Source organism: Marmota marmota, unplaced genomic scaffold (genome assembly GCF_001458135.2).
Source record: "Marmota marmota marmota unplaced genomic scaffold, marMar, whole genome shotgun sequence".
NCBI classification, from domain to species: Eukaryota; Metazoa; Chordata; class Mammalia; order Rodentia; family Sciuridae; genus Marmota; species Marmota marmota.
The window spans coordinates 18,292,041-18,307,715 of NW_026000168.1; the positions used below are offsets into that span (position 1 = coordinate 18,292,041).

General features: G+C 65.1%; 1 protein-coding gene across 6 annotated transcripts in view; it reads left to right on the plus strand.

Annotated features, from left to right (window-relative positions):
- Slc41a3 (solute carrier family 41 member 3) overlaps positions 1 to 15,669 on the plus strand; it is a 25,976-nt gene extending 10,307 nt beyond the window's left edge. For 3 of the 6 annotated variants that reach the window (XM_048787172.1, XM_015495064.2, XM_015495068.2), the window contains 8 exons: positions 4,810 to 4,917; positions 7,810 to 7,881; positions 8,079 to 8,223; positions 11,168 to 11,314; positions 11,987 to 12,131; positions 12,869 to 12,948; positions 13,106 to 13,240; positions 14,606 to 15,669. In XM_048787172.1, the coding sequence (XP_048643129.1) occupies positions 4,810 to 4,917; positions 7,810 to 7,881; positions 8,079 to 8,223; positions 11,168 to 11,314; positions 11,987 to 12,131; positions 12,869 to 12,948; positions 13,106 to 13,240; positions 14,606 to 15,144 (1,371 nt within the window). In that variant the 3' untranslated portion in view covers positions 15,145 to 15,669. Of the gene's footprint in view, positions 1 to 523; positions 1,089 to 4,809; positions 4,918 to 7,809; positions 7,882 to 8,078; positions 8,224 to 11,167; positions 11,315 to 11,986; positions 12,132 to 12,868; positions 12,949 to 13,071; positions 13,241 to 14,605 lie in introns of those variants that run through there. The other 3 variants (XM_015495065.2, XM_048787173.1, XM_015495066.2) reach the window with 3 other exon arrangements.
- The last annotated feature ends 6 nt before the right edge of the window (positions 15,670 to 15,675 follow it).

The window sequence follows — 15,675 nt, forward strand, 5'->3', positions numbered from 1 at the left end:
GGCCGGCTGCCCGCGAGCGCGGGACCCCAGGTCAGGAGGCTGTGTCCAGCCCTCAGCCCAGGGCTGCTGCAGGCTGAGGCCTCTGAGTGAGACCCGACCAGCCTCTGCTCCTGGTGCCCGAGGAACATGCAGGGGACACGTCCACCCACAGGAGGCGGGGCTTCCCCGGGTGGCCCTTCTATCCTGCTGGGTCAGGGGCACAGGGCAGGGCCTGGCCCCGCTAGTGGGAGAAAGCGAGGTCACCTTGACACGTCACCTGGGCTTTCCAGAGAGAGCCGGGATGCTGTGGCCGTGGGCCCCTGGACACTGCCATCGAGTGACCCCAGGACATGGTGTCCTTCCTGGAGGCCCATAGAGTCCTTGGCCTTGACCTGCAGGGGCCCTGGGCTGCCTGGGAGGTGGGCTGTGGACCGAGGTCTCCGCAGGCCCTTCCCTGCCGAGGGTGGGGCCACCGGGGCACGTGGTGGAGGGAGGTGGCGGTCCTCGCCAGGGCGGTCACCAAGGCCAGCCCCACATGGGCTCTCTGTCCACTCCGCCAGCGTGGGCTGAGCCCCTGGACACTATCAAGGTCGCCGCCAAGGGACGGGGAGCCTCCCTGGCAGGCTGGCCGAGGGAGGTCCCAGCTGACCCTAAGCCACTCTCCGAGGGCGACCTGACCGGCAGGGAGTGGACAGCCGGCGCTGGCGGTCCCCAGAACGAGGCTCGCTGTCGCAGTGGCCTTTGTTCCTTGCTCCTGGGCTCTGTCCTTGGCCCAGGGCCTGCTGGGAGCCTTCTGAGGCTCGGGCCGCTGACCCTCCCGGAGGCCTCTGCGCCTGGACTTCTGGGGACAAGCGTCCTGCTGTGGAGCAAGAGGAGCCGACGGAGGCGCCCGGGCATGTGGCCAGCGCCTGGCCATGGTGGTCACCCAGCTGAACCTGGAGTTCCGCTTTCAGGGCCAGAAGCTGCGAGGCTTCAGCTGTGAGCTCACGCGGTCCCCCCACGGGGTGTCCCTCGAGACCCCTCTCTCCACGATGTGCCAGGTCACCGTGCCCATCCTGCTGTCGGGCCTGGGCATGATGGCCGCGGGCCTGGTGATGAACGCCGTCCAGGTGTGTGCAGGGCGCCGGGAGGGCGTGTGCTCGGACCTGGGCGTCGGGGGGGTCCCCTGGGCACCGAGCGTCTGCGCACCGAAGCGTCACTCGGATGTCCCTCCCCAGGCTTGGCCGGTGCAGCCTGTCTGCGGGAGCTTGGCTCCCGTCCTGACCAAGATGTGGACACGGGCAGGGCCTGCCTCCGACCTCTCTGCCTCAGTTTCCCCACCTGTAAAGTGGGCCGATGGCAGCACCCACCTGGCTGAGAGCCGGGAGCCTGGGAGCCTGTGCCCTTGTCCTGTGGAGCCGGGTCACTGGCACGGCCGCCCCTCGAGCAGAGCTGAGGGGACTCACTCTCCAGGGTCCCTGGGGGCCCGGGGAGGGCCAGGCGGGCAGGGTCTGGGGTCTGCACCTGCACCTCAAGGTCTGTGTGTCCTGAGTGTGATTCAGGTGACGTTATTTGGAGCAGTGAGGGGTGTCTGCTGCCTGCTGTGACGTCCTCGTGGTGCGACTGCTGTGCTAGGGAACGTAGAGAGGGGCCGGCGCAGGCCGGTCGTCCAGCTGCTCGGGAGGCTGGACGTGGGGTGCTGCCCACGGCTTCGTGGAGGCTGCTCCCTGATCCTTTGGGGTCCCACATTCAGAGGTAAGGTGGCCTGGGGACTTGCCTGCCCCTCGCCAGCCCAGAGACAGGGACACGAGGCAGCCACCACCAAGGAGATGCCGTCACACTTAGGAATAGGAAGCTGCCGGAGTGTCGGGGTGGGTGGCCCATAAAGTCCCATGTGACAGGAAACACCGGTGTCGGGGCCAGTGTGCGGCTCTGTGGCTCTGCGGGCCAGCGTGCTCAGAGCCCCAGGCCCACCCCAGCGCCACACACGTGCAGATGAAGAAAATAAACAGAAAGCACCGTCAGGAATGCGTCCCCACACGCCTGGACACGCACACATGCACGCACACGCACACGCACACGCACAGTCTGGGTGTACAGGAAAGCGCTGACCGGAGATCTCATGGACCCTCCATCACATCTGATTCCTAGCTTTTCTTTTTTTGGTGCCAGGGATGGAGCCCAGGGGCCTTTAACCCCTGCGCCCGTCCCCAGCCCTTGTTACATTTTATTTAGAGACAGGGTCTCGCTGAGCTGCTCAGGGCCTTAGCTGAGGCCAGCCTGCAACTTGCCATCCTCCTGCCTCAGCCTCCCGAGCTGTTGGGATGACAGGTGTGTGCCCTGTGCCCAGCTGCCTCTGACTTCTGATGCCGTGATCCACGAGCAGTGTCCTCCTGTGTATTTGGGGACCATGTGAGGACCTGTAGTTTGGGCACCTGCTTGGGTGTGGATTTGGCAGTGATGGTTGTAAGTGGCTGAGTGACAGTCACATCAGTGTGACTAAAGTCTGTCCTAGGAGCAGTATCAAAGATGCCCTGGAGGGTGAGGTTGGGGACAGCGAGGAAGATCAGGGTAGTCATGGCCAAGGCTCAGCCACCCCCGCCCCATGTGGCAGAAGCAGCATTGTGACCCGGCCCCAGGTGACAGGGACAGAGGCCTAGGTGTTGCTGACAGTCTGAGTGACAGGTTTGGGACGAGGAGGGGTCGAGACAGGAAAGATGGCCAGAGGGGGGCCTCTGTAGGGAGGCAGGGGTGTGGAGGACAGAGCCTGCAGGACACCCAGCGAGCACTCCGCAGGGGGTGCACAGGGGTGACGCTCGGGACTGGTCACCTCCCCTGCGCAGGCCCACAGTGCCTGTCACTGGACTTGTCCCTGCTGCCCGTGACAGGAAACCTACCTCAGGGTCGGTGCAGACGTGGCCTCACGTGTGGGCAAGCCCTAGGCCGTGGCAGTCTCGCGGGAGGGGGCAGGGTGAGCCAGCCGGCCACCCCAGGACACATGTGAGGGACTCTGTGTTCTGTGTCACGGAGCTCAGGGCTGCTGCTGCCGGGAATACAGGGAGGCAGGGACCGTGCTGATAAGGGCTTCAGCCTTTGCCCGGTGACATTGTTTTCTTCTGGGGACAAGCAGCTTGGGGCCTCTGTGACCTGGGCCTGGATGCTGGAGTGCCCGCTGTGCGGGGGTCAGGGCGAAGCCGAGCAGAGGAGCAGTAAACGGAGGTCTGAGGGCACGAAGGGGTGCACACCTGTCATCCCGCCCCTCTGGAGGCTGAGGCAGGAGGATCACAAGTCGGAGGCCAGCCTCGGAACTCAGTGAGGCCCTGTCTCACTTGGCTCCGTGGTCCAGACCCTGGGTCCAGTCCTGGTGAGAGCAGGAAGGAGTCCCCCGCAGTATGGCGACTCCATTTCCCCCGGTTGTGTTGGTGCGGTGACTGGACACGGTGGTCTGTGTGACTGTGGCACTTGGTGACACCTGGTGCATGCACGTGACCTGCTGGGGCCACTCCCAGGCCAGGCCCCCGTCCTCCCTTCTGTTTCCCCCTCCCCCATATAACTTCCCCAGTTTCCACCTGTGAGGGGGAACCTGACCAGGAGGCGTCTCCCAGGACCCCCAGAGGACAGCCAGGGCGGCTTGGAGACGGCGCCTGCGCCCCCTAGAGGTGAGGTGGGTGGGCGCATCTCCACCAGGGACAGGAAGGAGAGCCGGGCGTCCTGCGTCCTCAAAGGCGCAGTGGGTTGTCCTTAGGCCTAGAATCCCGAAACCAGGGGGACTTCTGTGTCGGGGTCACAGGCAGCTGCAGAGGCCAGGCTGGTAGAGGAGGCTGTGAGACCCGGAGGGTGTCGAGGATCGGTTCCAGGGAGCAACCTAATTGTACGTTAAGGAGGGAAGAGTCGTTTTCCTCTCTGCAAAATCTTTTTCTTCCAGTTTTCTCAAAATGTGTATCCCTTTCTTCCTTTCTTAGTTTGTGTGTCTGTGTGTGTGTGTGTGAGAGAGAAAGACACACACACACACACACACACACACACACCACGGATTGAACCCAGGGGGGCTTGATCACTGACCACACCCCAGACCTTTTTATATTTTGAGACAGGTTCTCACGAACTCGCTGAGGCTGGCCTCTAACTTGTGATCCTCCTGCCTCAGCCTCCCCAGCCACTGGGATGACAGGCGTGGGCCACTGCACCTGGCTTGTGTGAATTTGTCAATGTTTGCTGAGGTGGCGTCTCCGTCAAGCAGATGCTTTGAAACATTCAAGGTCTGCAGACCTGTGATCCCAAATCCCTGGGAGGCTGAGATGAAGGATCACAAGTTGGAGGCCAGCCTCAGCACAGGGCTGGGCGTGTGGCTCAGCGGTGGAGCACCCCTGGGTTCAACCCCCCAAAAGTCAAAGGCCCAGCTCGGAGCTGGACAGTGACAGACGCAGACTCGCTGCCCAGGAGCAAAGGGCGCCAGGGCCTCTGTCCTCGTGGGAGGGGAGTCGCTGCCCCACAGCAGCTGGCTGGGCAGATGTGACCGGGACCCTGTCACTTTGAAATCGAAGACTGCATAATTTCTGCACTGATTTCCTACTAGGCGAGCTGGGTCCTGGGCCTGTCCCCTGCCCTGTCCCCTGCCCTGTCCCCTGCCCTGCCTGCTACAGGTCGGAGAGGGGGGCCCAGGCCCACTGGTGCTGTCACTGAGACAGCAGTGACCCCAGCCCCACTGACCTGGTGCTGAGTTCAAAGCCACCGAAGGCGTCGCTTGCCTGGTGGCTTCTGTGGGGACCAGGAAGTCCCCGCCACAGGCTCTCGGGGGACGTCTGCGGAGACGCCAGGCGGGCACTTGACCCCCTCCCCGCCCTCTTGCAGCACTGGCCCGTGTTCCTGGAGGTGAAGGACCTGTTGACGTTGGTGCCACCCCTCGTGGGGCTGAAGGGGAACCTGGAAATGACGCTGGCCTCGCGGCTCTCCACCGCCGTAAGTTGACGGGTGACCAGGAGCCCGGCTCGGGGACAGCGCTCCCACCACCGGTTTCCCCGAGTGGCTTGTGGGAGGGCCGGTGCCTCCAAAGAGAGGAGTGGGGTAAGGTTCCGTCGTCCCACACGCCGCCAGGGGTTTCTTGGGGACACAGAGGGACACCCAAAGCAGGAGAGGAGGAGACCGTGTGTGGGGACAGCGGGAGGGGGGACGCCAGGCGGAGGCCTTGAGGGAACCCGCTCTGTGGCAGGACAGGTGGAGCGGGGTCCTGGCCTGGCCGCGGGGGTCTGCTCTGGCCTCCGGGCCTGCGAGGACTTCAGGCCACCGAGCAGCAGACTGACCCCCAGGGCAGATCAGGTCACCCCTGGGGAACAGTGGGCAGCGTCTCCCACGGCCAGGGACGCGGTGGAGATGGCCACCTGCGAACATGGACGCTTGTGATTGACCTGGTCCAGACTTAGGAGAAAGACCCAGGGCCACTTAGCCACCGAGTTGAATTTGAGACAGGGTCTCGCTCAGTGGCTGAGGCTGGCCTCGCGCTCGCAGTCCTCCTGCCTCAGCCTCCTGAGCCGCTGGGATGGTGGTGTGCGCCCCTGCCCCACCTGCCTGTGTGATTCCCAGCCAAGCCCGGGGTCTGAGGCTGGCTCTGTACAGGACCTCCTGACGGCAGGTCACCTTAAGTAGCAGGACCAGTGTAAAATCCAGGTGGGACAGATGGCACCTCAGTTAAATTGGAAGCCACATGTGACTTCCGATTCCTTTGCTAGGGCTGCCAGAATCACAACCTGCTGCCTCCAACGACAGGACAGACCGTCCCCTGGGTCTGGAGGCGGCAAGTGTGAGACCCTGGGCCCCCTCTCCGGCTTCTGGCCGTTGGGGACACTCCTTGGCCCACTAGGCCATGACCTGATCTCTGCCTGGTCTTCAGGTGGTGTTCTGGGTGCGAGGGTCCAAACCCTGGTCACAGGGTGAGCCGTCTGGACTCACCCTGATCAAGGGCGTCTGCAGGGACCCTGTTCCCACATAGGCCACCGCCCAGGTGCTGGGTCACGGCTGCAGCACCGTGTTAGGGACCCAGTGGCAGCCATCAGTGTTTTCTGGAATAAATTCAAGAGGGGAAAGTGGGTGTGAGACTCAATCAGGTGCGGCTGGCTCAGGGCACCTCCTGAAAACACAGGTCAACAAAGGTCAGCTGCCCACCCTTGGCCTTGAGGGACGGCGTCCTCCATGGGCACCCCATGGCTTCTGTGCCAGCCCATGCCAGGCCCGGAAGAGTGGAGGAGCCGAGGGTCACGTAGACAGGAGTGCAGGGCCACACGGTCACCCGGTCCTCACAGAGAGTCCGGAAGCCTACTGTGGAGTCACCCGTCAGATGGGTGCCAGTGACCGTGAGCGTGGCCACTACGGGTGACACTGGGGACATGAGGTCTGAGCACTGAGGTGGCGGGCACTGTCTCCTGGCCCTACACGTTGGTGGCTGGAGGGACTCTGCGTGCGGCCACCCTACTGGGGGTTCTGGGAAAGGTGTCCCCAAGAGACGTGCCGAGCCCGGCGCAGGGTGGTCCTGGTCCCCAACTTGTGCTCTGAATCACTGGGTCAGACCCTCAGAAGCAGGAAGTGGGCAGTTGGCGTGCAGACCTGTCCCCACACGAAGGCCCTGTGCAGCCCGGTCCACGGCCCCGGACGCTGTCCAGCTGACCTGGGGTGCTGCAGCCGGGGACCCTCCACGGTGGCTTCCTCACGTGGACTTGTGTGCTTGTCCTGAGCTCCCCATGACGGCAGCGTGTGTCCTGCCACGTGCCACCTACACGGTGTGACATCCCACTCCTGTGGCTGGACCTGCTGTGGGGGGTCCCTACGTGAACATGGGAAGGTGACGTCCCCTTCACCCCCCTGTGTCTCATCCAGTGAAGTGCCATCCCCCCCCCCTTGGGTCAGCATCCACGTATCAGAGAGGACACTTGGCCTTTGGTTTGGAACCTGCCTCATTTTGCTTAGCATGACAGTCCCCAGCTCTGTCCTTTTACCCACAAATGCCATCATTTCACTCTTCCTTCTGGCTGAGTAATATTCCACTGTGTACAAGCACCGCGTCTCCTTGTTGTTCATCTCCTAAGGGCCCCTGAGTTGAGCTGCGGTAGGAGTGACGTGGCCGCGTCACCGCAGAGCACAGGTTTGAAGTCCCATGGGGCGTGTTGACTTATTTAACTCAGCCGTCCGTCCCTGGCGTCCCTCTCACGTCTCCTGGGTGGACTTGTGCATCTCTTTTCTCAGATCCCTGCAGTTTGTGGCCATTAGTCCTTCAGACGAGCCCCTTCCTGTCTCTGCCCTCTGCTGTCCCCGTCCCACCCCTGCTTCTTCCTGCTGGTTCCATGACTGAGGACGGGCGCAGAGGCCTGTCACCCCAGCAGCTCTGGAGGCTGAGGCAGGAGGACTGAAGTTGGAGGCCAGCCTCAGCCACTTAGCGAAACTCTGTAAATACAACAGAAAATAGGGCTGGGGCTCGGGGTCGAGTGGCCCTGGGGTCAATCCCTGGTACCAAAAAATTAAGGAGCAAAGGATCCTGGGACGTGTTCCTCGGATGGTCAGGGGAGCTGGGCTACCAAGAGCTGCCCGTGGGGGGCCCCTGACCAGAGGGCAGCAGGTCCCGGCAGGAGGTCTCACCCGAGCTCTGGCTGTGAGCTCGAGGGCAGGAGGTGGCCGCGCGGTCATCAGGGACACGAGTGCCCACCCCATGTCACGCGGTTCTCAAGGAGCTGTCCCTGCTGTGTCCCTCCGTCCCGCAGGGGAGGCTGGGTCAGAGTCCTTGGACTGGTCTCCGTGCGGTGGCGCTCCCTGGGGCCCCTGTGGAGACGTGGCCGCCCACCCTGTGCCCTGCTCTGTCCCTCCCAGGCCAACACTGGGCAGATCGACAGCCCCCGGGAGAGACACCGTGTCATCAGCAGCAACCTCGCCCTGGTCCAGGTGAGCGTCCCCCTCGCCCTCTGGACGCGCCGCCTCCGTCCTCTTGGAACCTGCAGCCGGATCATTCCAGTTGGGCAGAGGGATGGGGCAGTCTCCAGGGCTGAGGGTGCTGTCCTTCTAGGGTGGACAGTGGTGAGGGACCCCTCATGGTGCCTCCTGAGGCCTGGTGGGGGGCAATCTGACTTCTGTCCCCACAGTTGCAGGCCACCGTTGTGGGGCTCCTGGCTGCCGTGGCCGCCCTGCTGCTGGGCGCTGTGACGAGGGAGGAGGTGGCCGTGGCCCAGGTGGCCCTGCTGTGCGCCAGCAGCGTCATCACCGCCTTCCTGGCGGCCTTCGCCCTCGGTGAGCCGCGGACGGGCGGGTGGTGCTGACCATGGTGTGGGGGGCGGGCAGAGCCGAGGGTCCCCGTGGCCCACCTGTCACCCCCCATCTCTGTCCTTCCCGATCTCTGTCCCCCCATCTCTGTCACCCCCATCTCNTCACCCCCTGATCTGTCTCCCCCCCAATCTCTGTCCCCCCGATCTTTGTCACCCCCTGATATCTGTCACCCCATCTCTGTCCCCACCCCATCTGACACCCCGTGATCTCTGTCACTCCCGATCTCGGTCCCTCACTCTGTCCCACCCCATCTCTGTCCCCTCCCATCTCTGTCCCCTCCCATCTCTGTCACCCCCAATCTCTGTCACCCCTCATCTCCGTTCCCCCCAATCTCTGTTCCCCTCCGTCCATCTCTGTCCCCTCCACTTGGGTGACACCCGACCTCAGCTCTCAAACTCCAGCTGGTCACTGCCCACGGAGGTCAGTCGGGGGACGTGGAGGGTGTGGTCCTCCCTCCTGTTGTTGGAAGGTCCCCGACCCACGGGCTCCGCCTGGCCATGGAGGCCCGTCCCTGTGCTGAGACAGGGCTTGTCAGGAGCCCATCTGAGTGTCCCCGTCCCCACCCTGGCGTCCCCTCCCTGGGCCGCGGCTCCTCACAGACGGCTTCCCGGGCCCTCAGCTTGAGTGAGTAGGGACAGCCGCCTGCGGGGACGGGGACACTGCTCCAGTCGAGGGCTGCAGGCTGTGGCCCCGGTGCCTCCCAGAGGCCCTGCTCCGACACCCTGGCCTCCACTGGGACTGGGGACGCTCGCTGGAGGCCCCAGCACTGCCCTGCCCGCTGTCCCCTCCTGCGCTGGCTGTCCTGTCACGGCCAGTGCCCTCAAGACCCCTGGGGGAGTCCGAGGCCCCAGGGTCTCACCATTCTCCGACTCGGCTCTCCGGGACCTTGGGGACGGTCCTGCTGCTGCTGTCCCGAGGCCCAGCAGAGGGGAAGACGGGGACACTGGGCCCGAGCTGTCCTGGGGACGGGGGACCACAGTCGACATCGATGTGTCACTGGCTTGTTGAGCCAACGCTGGGGACACACTGAGGACAAAGTGTGACAGAGTGGCCTATGGCTGGGTTGAGGGCCTTGCCACGCCCGGAGCCACCTGTGCCCTCCATACTGGGCCTTGGACTCGGTCCCTAGCCTGCAGGGCCCCGCTTGACCCAGGGAGTGTCCACAGGCGGTGCAGAACCAGCAGGGACATGGCCTGGAGCTGCCGGGCTCAGCACCTGCCCCCGCCCTGCTGTCAGCCCAGTCTCTGGGCAGTGCCCTCGCCTGGCCGGGCCTGGGGCGCGGGGTGGCCTCGGGCAGGACACAGCCCGCCTGCAGGAGCCGGGGTCTGGTCCCCAGAACCGCAAAGACTCACGTCCACGCCAGACCCCCCGGGCAGCCCTGTGTCCTCTCCTGCGGGGACCTGGCCCAGGTGCTCAGCACCTCCCAGCCAGGGTGCAGGACACCTGTCAGGACGGGGCAGGACAAGTGGCCCAGCCCCTGAGGGAGGTGGCATCTGGGCTTCACATCCTCAGGAGGCAGCGCCCAGTGCAGAAGCCCAGCCACGGTGCAGGGCCCAGGAGGCCGCTGTGCCCAGCTCCCTCGTGCACATGGGGACACGGAGGCCCCGACGTGGACGGTTGGTCTTGTCCACAGTGTTCAGGGCGTCCAGCCCCAAGTGGCCCCCAGGGGGCTTCTCTGTGGTGGTTCTTGTCGTTTTGGTCCCAAGGGTTGAACCCAGGGCACCTGACCCCTGAGCCCCTGAGCCCCTGACCCCCGAGCCCCTGACCCCAGTCCCGCCCAGCCCTTTCCATAGTCTATTTAGAGACAGGGTCTCCCTGAGTCTGAGGGCCTCGCTGTTACTGAGGCTGGCCTCCACCTGTGATCCTCCTGCCTCAGCCTCCCCAGCTGCAGGGATGACAGGCGTGGGCCACCGCACCGGGCTGTGGTAGGGATTCGTAAAGAGCGGTCCTGAGCTGGAAGTGTCCCTCTACTTGACCCTCCAGGGACTCTCCCTGGCCCACCAGCTCAGCCGGGCACTGGATTCACCCTGAAGTGGGTGGCATGTCACAGGAACACCAGGCCGGGCACGGTGGCACACCCCGTGACCTCGGCTCCGCAGGCAGGAGGGTCCCAGGTTCAAGGCCACCTGGGCAACCTGGGGAGACCCAGCCTCTAAATAAAAAGGTGAGGCTCCCCGGGTTCCGTCCCTGGTACGAGAAAAATACGGGGCTGTGGCCTGGTCACAGGATGTGGCTCAGAGCAGCTGGCGGGGACAGTCTCAGGTGGCACTGAGGGCGCGAGTTGATCACTTTCCCTTTTCTGGAAAGGCCCTCTCTCCTGTGCTGGGACTGAACCAGCCTGTGTCACTCCTGGTCACAGGGGGGTCACAGCGTCGGGGCACCCTGCGCACAGATGGGTTCTTGGCCAAGCGAGCGCCTGCCAGGCTCTGTCACAGGTGGGGAGAGGGGACAGGAGACCACGTGTGACAGTCACAGTGCAGATGCCTCTCAGGTCCCCACAGACACCGAGAGGCCACAGGTTGCGTCCTGGTGCCCAGGGACAGCCTGCCGGGCTCCCGAGACGGGCCTCCACCCCACGGGCCTCTGCCGCCTGGCCCGGCCCCGCCCTGAGGACGCTGTGCCCTCCTGCCTGCCCCCTGCCTCTTCCCCCAGGTTCTGTCCCTGGTCAGCCTGTCCCCCCCGAGAAACCTGCAGGCCACGTCCCCAGCCAGGCCCTGCCTCTCAGCACCTTTGGGATGTCCCTTCCACGCACGGGGCTGTGAGGTCACCTCCAGGTGGACGGGGCTGTGGGCCGCCTGCGCTGATGAGGGACAGTGGGAAAGCTTTGGGCAGCTCCTCGGCCCCCCCAGGCCACACTGGGCTCTCCTCCCACCTTCTGGGGTCTCTGGACCTGCCCCCCTCTCTCTAGGGGTGCTCATGGCCTGCATAGTGATCGGAGCCCAGAGGCTGGGCGTCAACCCCGACAACATCGCCACGCCCATCGCGGCCAGCCTGGGGGACCTCATCACGCTGTCCATCCTGGCCGTGGTCAGCAGCTTCTTCTATAAGCACACAGGTGGGAAGACATTGGGGGACAGGCCTGAGGCAGGCGCAGGGGCCCACACCTGTCATCCCTGCAGCTGGGGAGGCTGAGGCAGGAGGATCACAGGTGGAGGCCAGCCTCAGCAACAGCGAGGTCCCATCTCTAAGTGAAATATAAAGGGCTGGGGACGTGGCCAGGGGTCCAGTGCCCCTGGGTTTAATCCCTGGCACCAAAAAAATGGGAGGAGGAGGAGGACAGGCCCAGATAGGTCACCACCAAGGCTGGGTGAGCACTCGGGCCCCAGGTGTGGCATTCAGAGGGGGCCCTGTCCCCTTAGGAAGGAGCCAGGGACTTCAGTCATTCAGCAGGTCCAAGGACCCGTGGGGCTGTGCGGCCCCTGGCTAACCCAGGGAGCAGGCGGCATCTCCTGACCTCGTCACCTCCTGTCCTGGGGGCCACCCCCGGGCTGCTTGGGAACGGGGCAGGGCCGTCCCTCAAGTGCTACCACCTGGTCCGCACGGGACATGGCACTGGAGGCGACCACCTGGGTGGGGGCCCAGGGTACGGTGTCTAGGAAGTCACCCACCTGGTGGGACGGGGGTGAGAGGTCCCCTCAGCTCCCAGTGTCCCTGGTCCCCAGCCCACCCAGCCAGGCCAGGCCTGGGGCCAGCGGGTCCCCAGCAGCCGGTCCCCTTCCTCCTGCAGACAGCTGGCTCCTGGCCCCGCTGGTGTGCCTGGGCTTCGTGGCCCTGACCCCGCTGTGGGTGGTCCTCGCCAAGCGGAACCCGCCCATCACCAGGGTGCTGAAGTTCGGGTGGGTCCCCATCATCCTGGCCATGGTCATCAGCAGGTGAGGACGGACAACGAGGCCAAGAGCTGTGGGGCCCCAGGGTGAGGTGCCTCGGGGTCGGGGCCAGCGGGTCCCCGGGCAGCTCCCATCCTGGGTGACACCTCGTTCTCCCCAGTCTCGGCCACCGTGAGCCCAGCCCCTGCCAGGCTCAGGGAGCTGCCTTGCTGGGGGGCCAGGGGACAGAGGCCCGTCCCCTCATGGGGCCAGGCTGACGCTCCAGAGCCTCGCGGCAGCTGGGGCTATGACAGCGCCCCGTGGGACTCCAGCTGGCCCATCCCCTCTCCTGGTGGGGGACTGTGGGGCCGCCCTGTCCCTGCTGATGTGTTCAGGCCTTGGTCTCAGGCTGTGGTGCGGGCGCCTCAGCTTCTAGAAGGTTCCGAGGCCCCTTTACTGGCCCCTCTGCCCTCCCTGGTCCCAGGTCTCAGGTCTGGCTGAGCCTGTCGGGGTCCCGAGGGCACCAGGGTCCTGGTGGCCGTGTCCTCCCCGAGAGCTGCTCAGCGTGGCCAGGAGCCACCCATGACCCTGCTACTGTCCCTCTGGGGAAGGGCGTCTGCATGTTGTCCTCTGCCTGGCCCCCGGGACAGCCCAGGGTCGGGTCAGTGAGGGAGCACAGGACAGGGGCCACCGGGGGCCACGGCAGGCTGGGACGGGGATGGCCCCGAGGCAGGGTGCGGAGGAGCCCTTGGGCTGCCTGAGTGTCCGCCGTGGTCACCGGGTGCCATCTGCTCTCCACCCAGCTTCGGGGGACTCATCCTGAGCAGGACACTCTCGGAGCAGCAGTACCGCGGCATGGCCGTGCTCACTCCCGTCATATGCGGTAGGTGCTGGACTCGGTCCCCGGGGTCCCCGGGTCCCCTAGCCGGGCCTTTCTCAGATGAACTGAGACCAGGGGGAGGAAGCCCTGCCCGGTCCCTGTCCCAGAGGTGCCATGGGCCTGCAGTCGCAGCTGCCCAGCGGCTTCCCGTGTCCCGCAGGCGTCGGTGGCAACCTGGTGGCCATCCAGAGCAGCCGGATCTCCACCTACCTGCACGTCCGCAGCACGCCCGGGGTGCTGCCCCTGCCCATGAAGGGCTCCTGTCCCCGGCCCTGGGCCACCTTCTGCAGCCCAGGTGGGTCCAGCCCCGCAGGCCCCTGGGGACACTTTGTCTTAAAAAACAAGCGACATCGGTGTCTGTACGGTGGACGCCTGAGGCGGAGGTGAGCCTCCCCCAGGTCCTCCTCCCGCGTCCACAGCGCCTACCGTCTGTCGACCTGGTCAGGTGACCGTGAGGTCAGGGGCAGGTGACTTCTTGCCCTCTGGGAGTCCAGAGCAGCAGACAGGACAGACAGAATGATCCAGAAGGCCAGGCCCAGGGCGTGGTGAGGGCCAGGAGGAGCAGGTGCTGGGATGGGGACCGGCCAAGCAGAGGCCCGGAGGCAGGAAGGAGCTCTGGTGTCTGAGGCACTAGAGGCCCATAGGAGGCTCGGGGAGGAGGAAGCAGAGGCCGGGGAGAAGTGGGGGACCCTGAGGGCCTCGGGGTCAAGCTTCAGGCTGGTCCTGTCCTGGGAGCCGGGGGGGTGGGGTGGGGCTCTGCTCTTTCTGTAGCTTTTTTTAGGGGGACACTGGAGATGGAGCCCAGGGGCACTCGACAGCCATGTACCCACCCCCTTTTTTTTTAGTTGTCGAGGGACACGATGTCTTTATCTTTACGTGGCGCTGAGGGTCCAGCCCACTGCCTCCCACGTGCCAGGCGGGTGCCCTCCCACGAAGCCCTGTCCCCAGCCCTTTTTCTATTTGATTTAGAGACAGGGCCTCACCAGGTGGCTGAGGCTGGCCTCCAACCTGTGATCCTCCTGCCTCAGCCTCCTGAGTGGCTGGGATGCCCTGGGACCACCCTGCCCAGCCACGTGCTCCCTGTCGGCCTCCTTGGAGGTGACCATGTCAAGCAGCGAGGCTGAGTGACAGTGACTCCCCTTCACCGCGGACTCCCTAGAGGAGCCTGAGGAGAGTGGGGGTTGCTGATGCCCCACACAGTGCCCAGCAGGCCACAGGTGCTTTTGTGTGAAGGGGCTCCCAGGGCCCCCTGGAAGGACAGTGGCCTTCTCAGATTAGAGGTTCCATGCACGAAGTGTGGGTGTCCCTGATGTCCCCAAGCTCTTTCCCACCTCACTGCCCGCACCTGTTCTCTGGCCTGTGCCCGGAATCTTCTCCCCCAAATGTAGGTCTCAGCTCAGATCTCGGGGTCACGTCCCCGAAGGGCCCTCCGACCCCCAGGACTCGTCCCTCCTCTCGCACCCACGATGCCCTGCTGTGTCACCAGGCTGACTGTGGCGGTCGCAGTTTGAAATGCCCCTTGGTGCTCTGCTGCTGTGACTCGGCTCCATTCCTGGACACCAGCCCCGTGGGGTCAGGCGGGCACCGTGGGGTCAGCTGGGAATGCTGTGGCCCTGGCTGCCGGGCGGTCACAGGGGCCCCGGGTCCTGTGTCCCTGCAGAGATCAACTCCACGTCGGCCCGCGTGCTGCTGCTGCTGGTGGTGCCCGGCCACCTGCTCTTCTTCTACGTCATCCGCCTGGTGGAGGGGCCAGCGGTGGCCAGCAGCAGGACCTTCGTGCTGCTGTACCTGCTGGCTAGCCTGGTCCAGGTGAGGACACTGACCAGCGCACGAGCTCACTGGGTCAGGCCGCAGGCTTTGTCCCCTGCCCTCGGGAGCCACGGTGCAGCCTGGGCGGTGGGAGCTCCTGGACGTGCGGGCAAGGTCCCCACCTTCCATGGGTCCTGTCAAGTCACTGACCTTATTCAAGCCCAGTGGCAGGGTCCAGCTGCTCGGCCACTGTCCACTGCACTTGATGACACAGGACACACCCATCCTCGGGCTAGGCAGTGCCAAGGAGGCAGTGTCCATGGCTCAGAGGACAGGGCAGGCCTGGCCCGCCCGGGGTGCTGCGGAAGACCTGCGCGGCCTCTGGTCAGGGCTGGTGGCCTGGAGGACGGTGGTGTGGGGATTTGCCCTGGAAAGTTCTGGAAGGGCTAAGCGGCCAGCGCTGCAGGGCAGAGTGTTCACGTAGACCCAAGTGGGGGTCCCAGTAGGGTCTCAGGAGCAGACCCAGGGCAGCAGGTGGGTGGCAGCAGGTCTGTGTGGCACTGATGGAGGCCAGAGCAGGAATCGGCCCCCGGGGAAGGACAGAGGAGGGTGGCCTTCTCTAGCCAGAGCACCCGCTGGGCTTCGGAGCGGCCTGTCCTGTGTGGCTGGAAACTTATAAAAAGGGGCATTTGAGCCGGGCACCCACTGCCGTCCCAGCGGCCCGGGAGGCTGAGGCAGGAGGATCTCAGATTTGGAGGTCAGCCTCAGCAAAGGGCGAGGCCGTGTCTCCAGATAAAACACCAACGGGGCGGGGCCGTGGGCGGGGCCGGGACGGTGGGCGGGGCCAGCGGGCGAGGCCCTGGGTTCAGTCCCTGGTGCCACCAAGAAGCCTGGAATTCGGGTGGCTCTGGGGTCCCATCAGCGGCGCCAAGGAGCTGTTCCAGGGGGACTGGCCACGCGGGAGGGTGAGGCGGCGAGGGG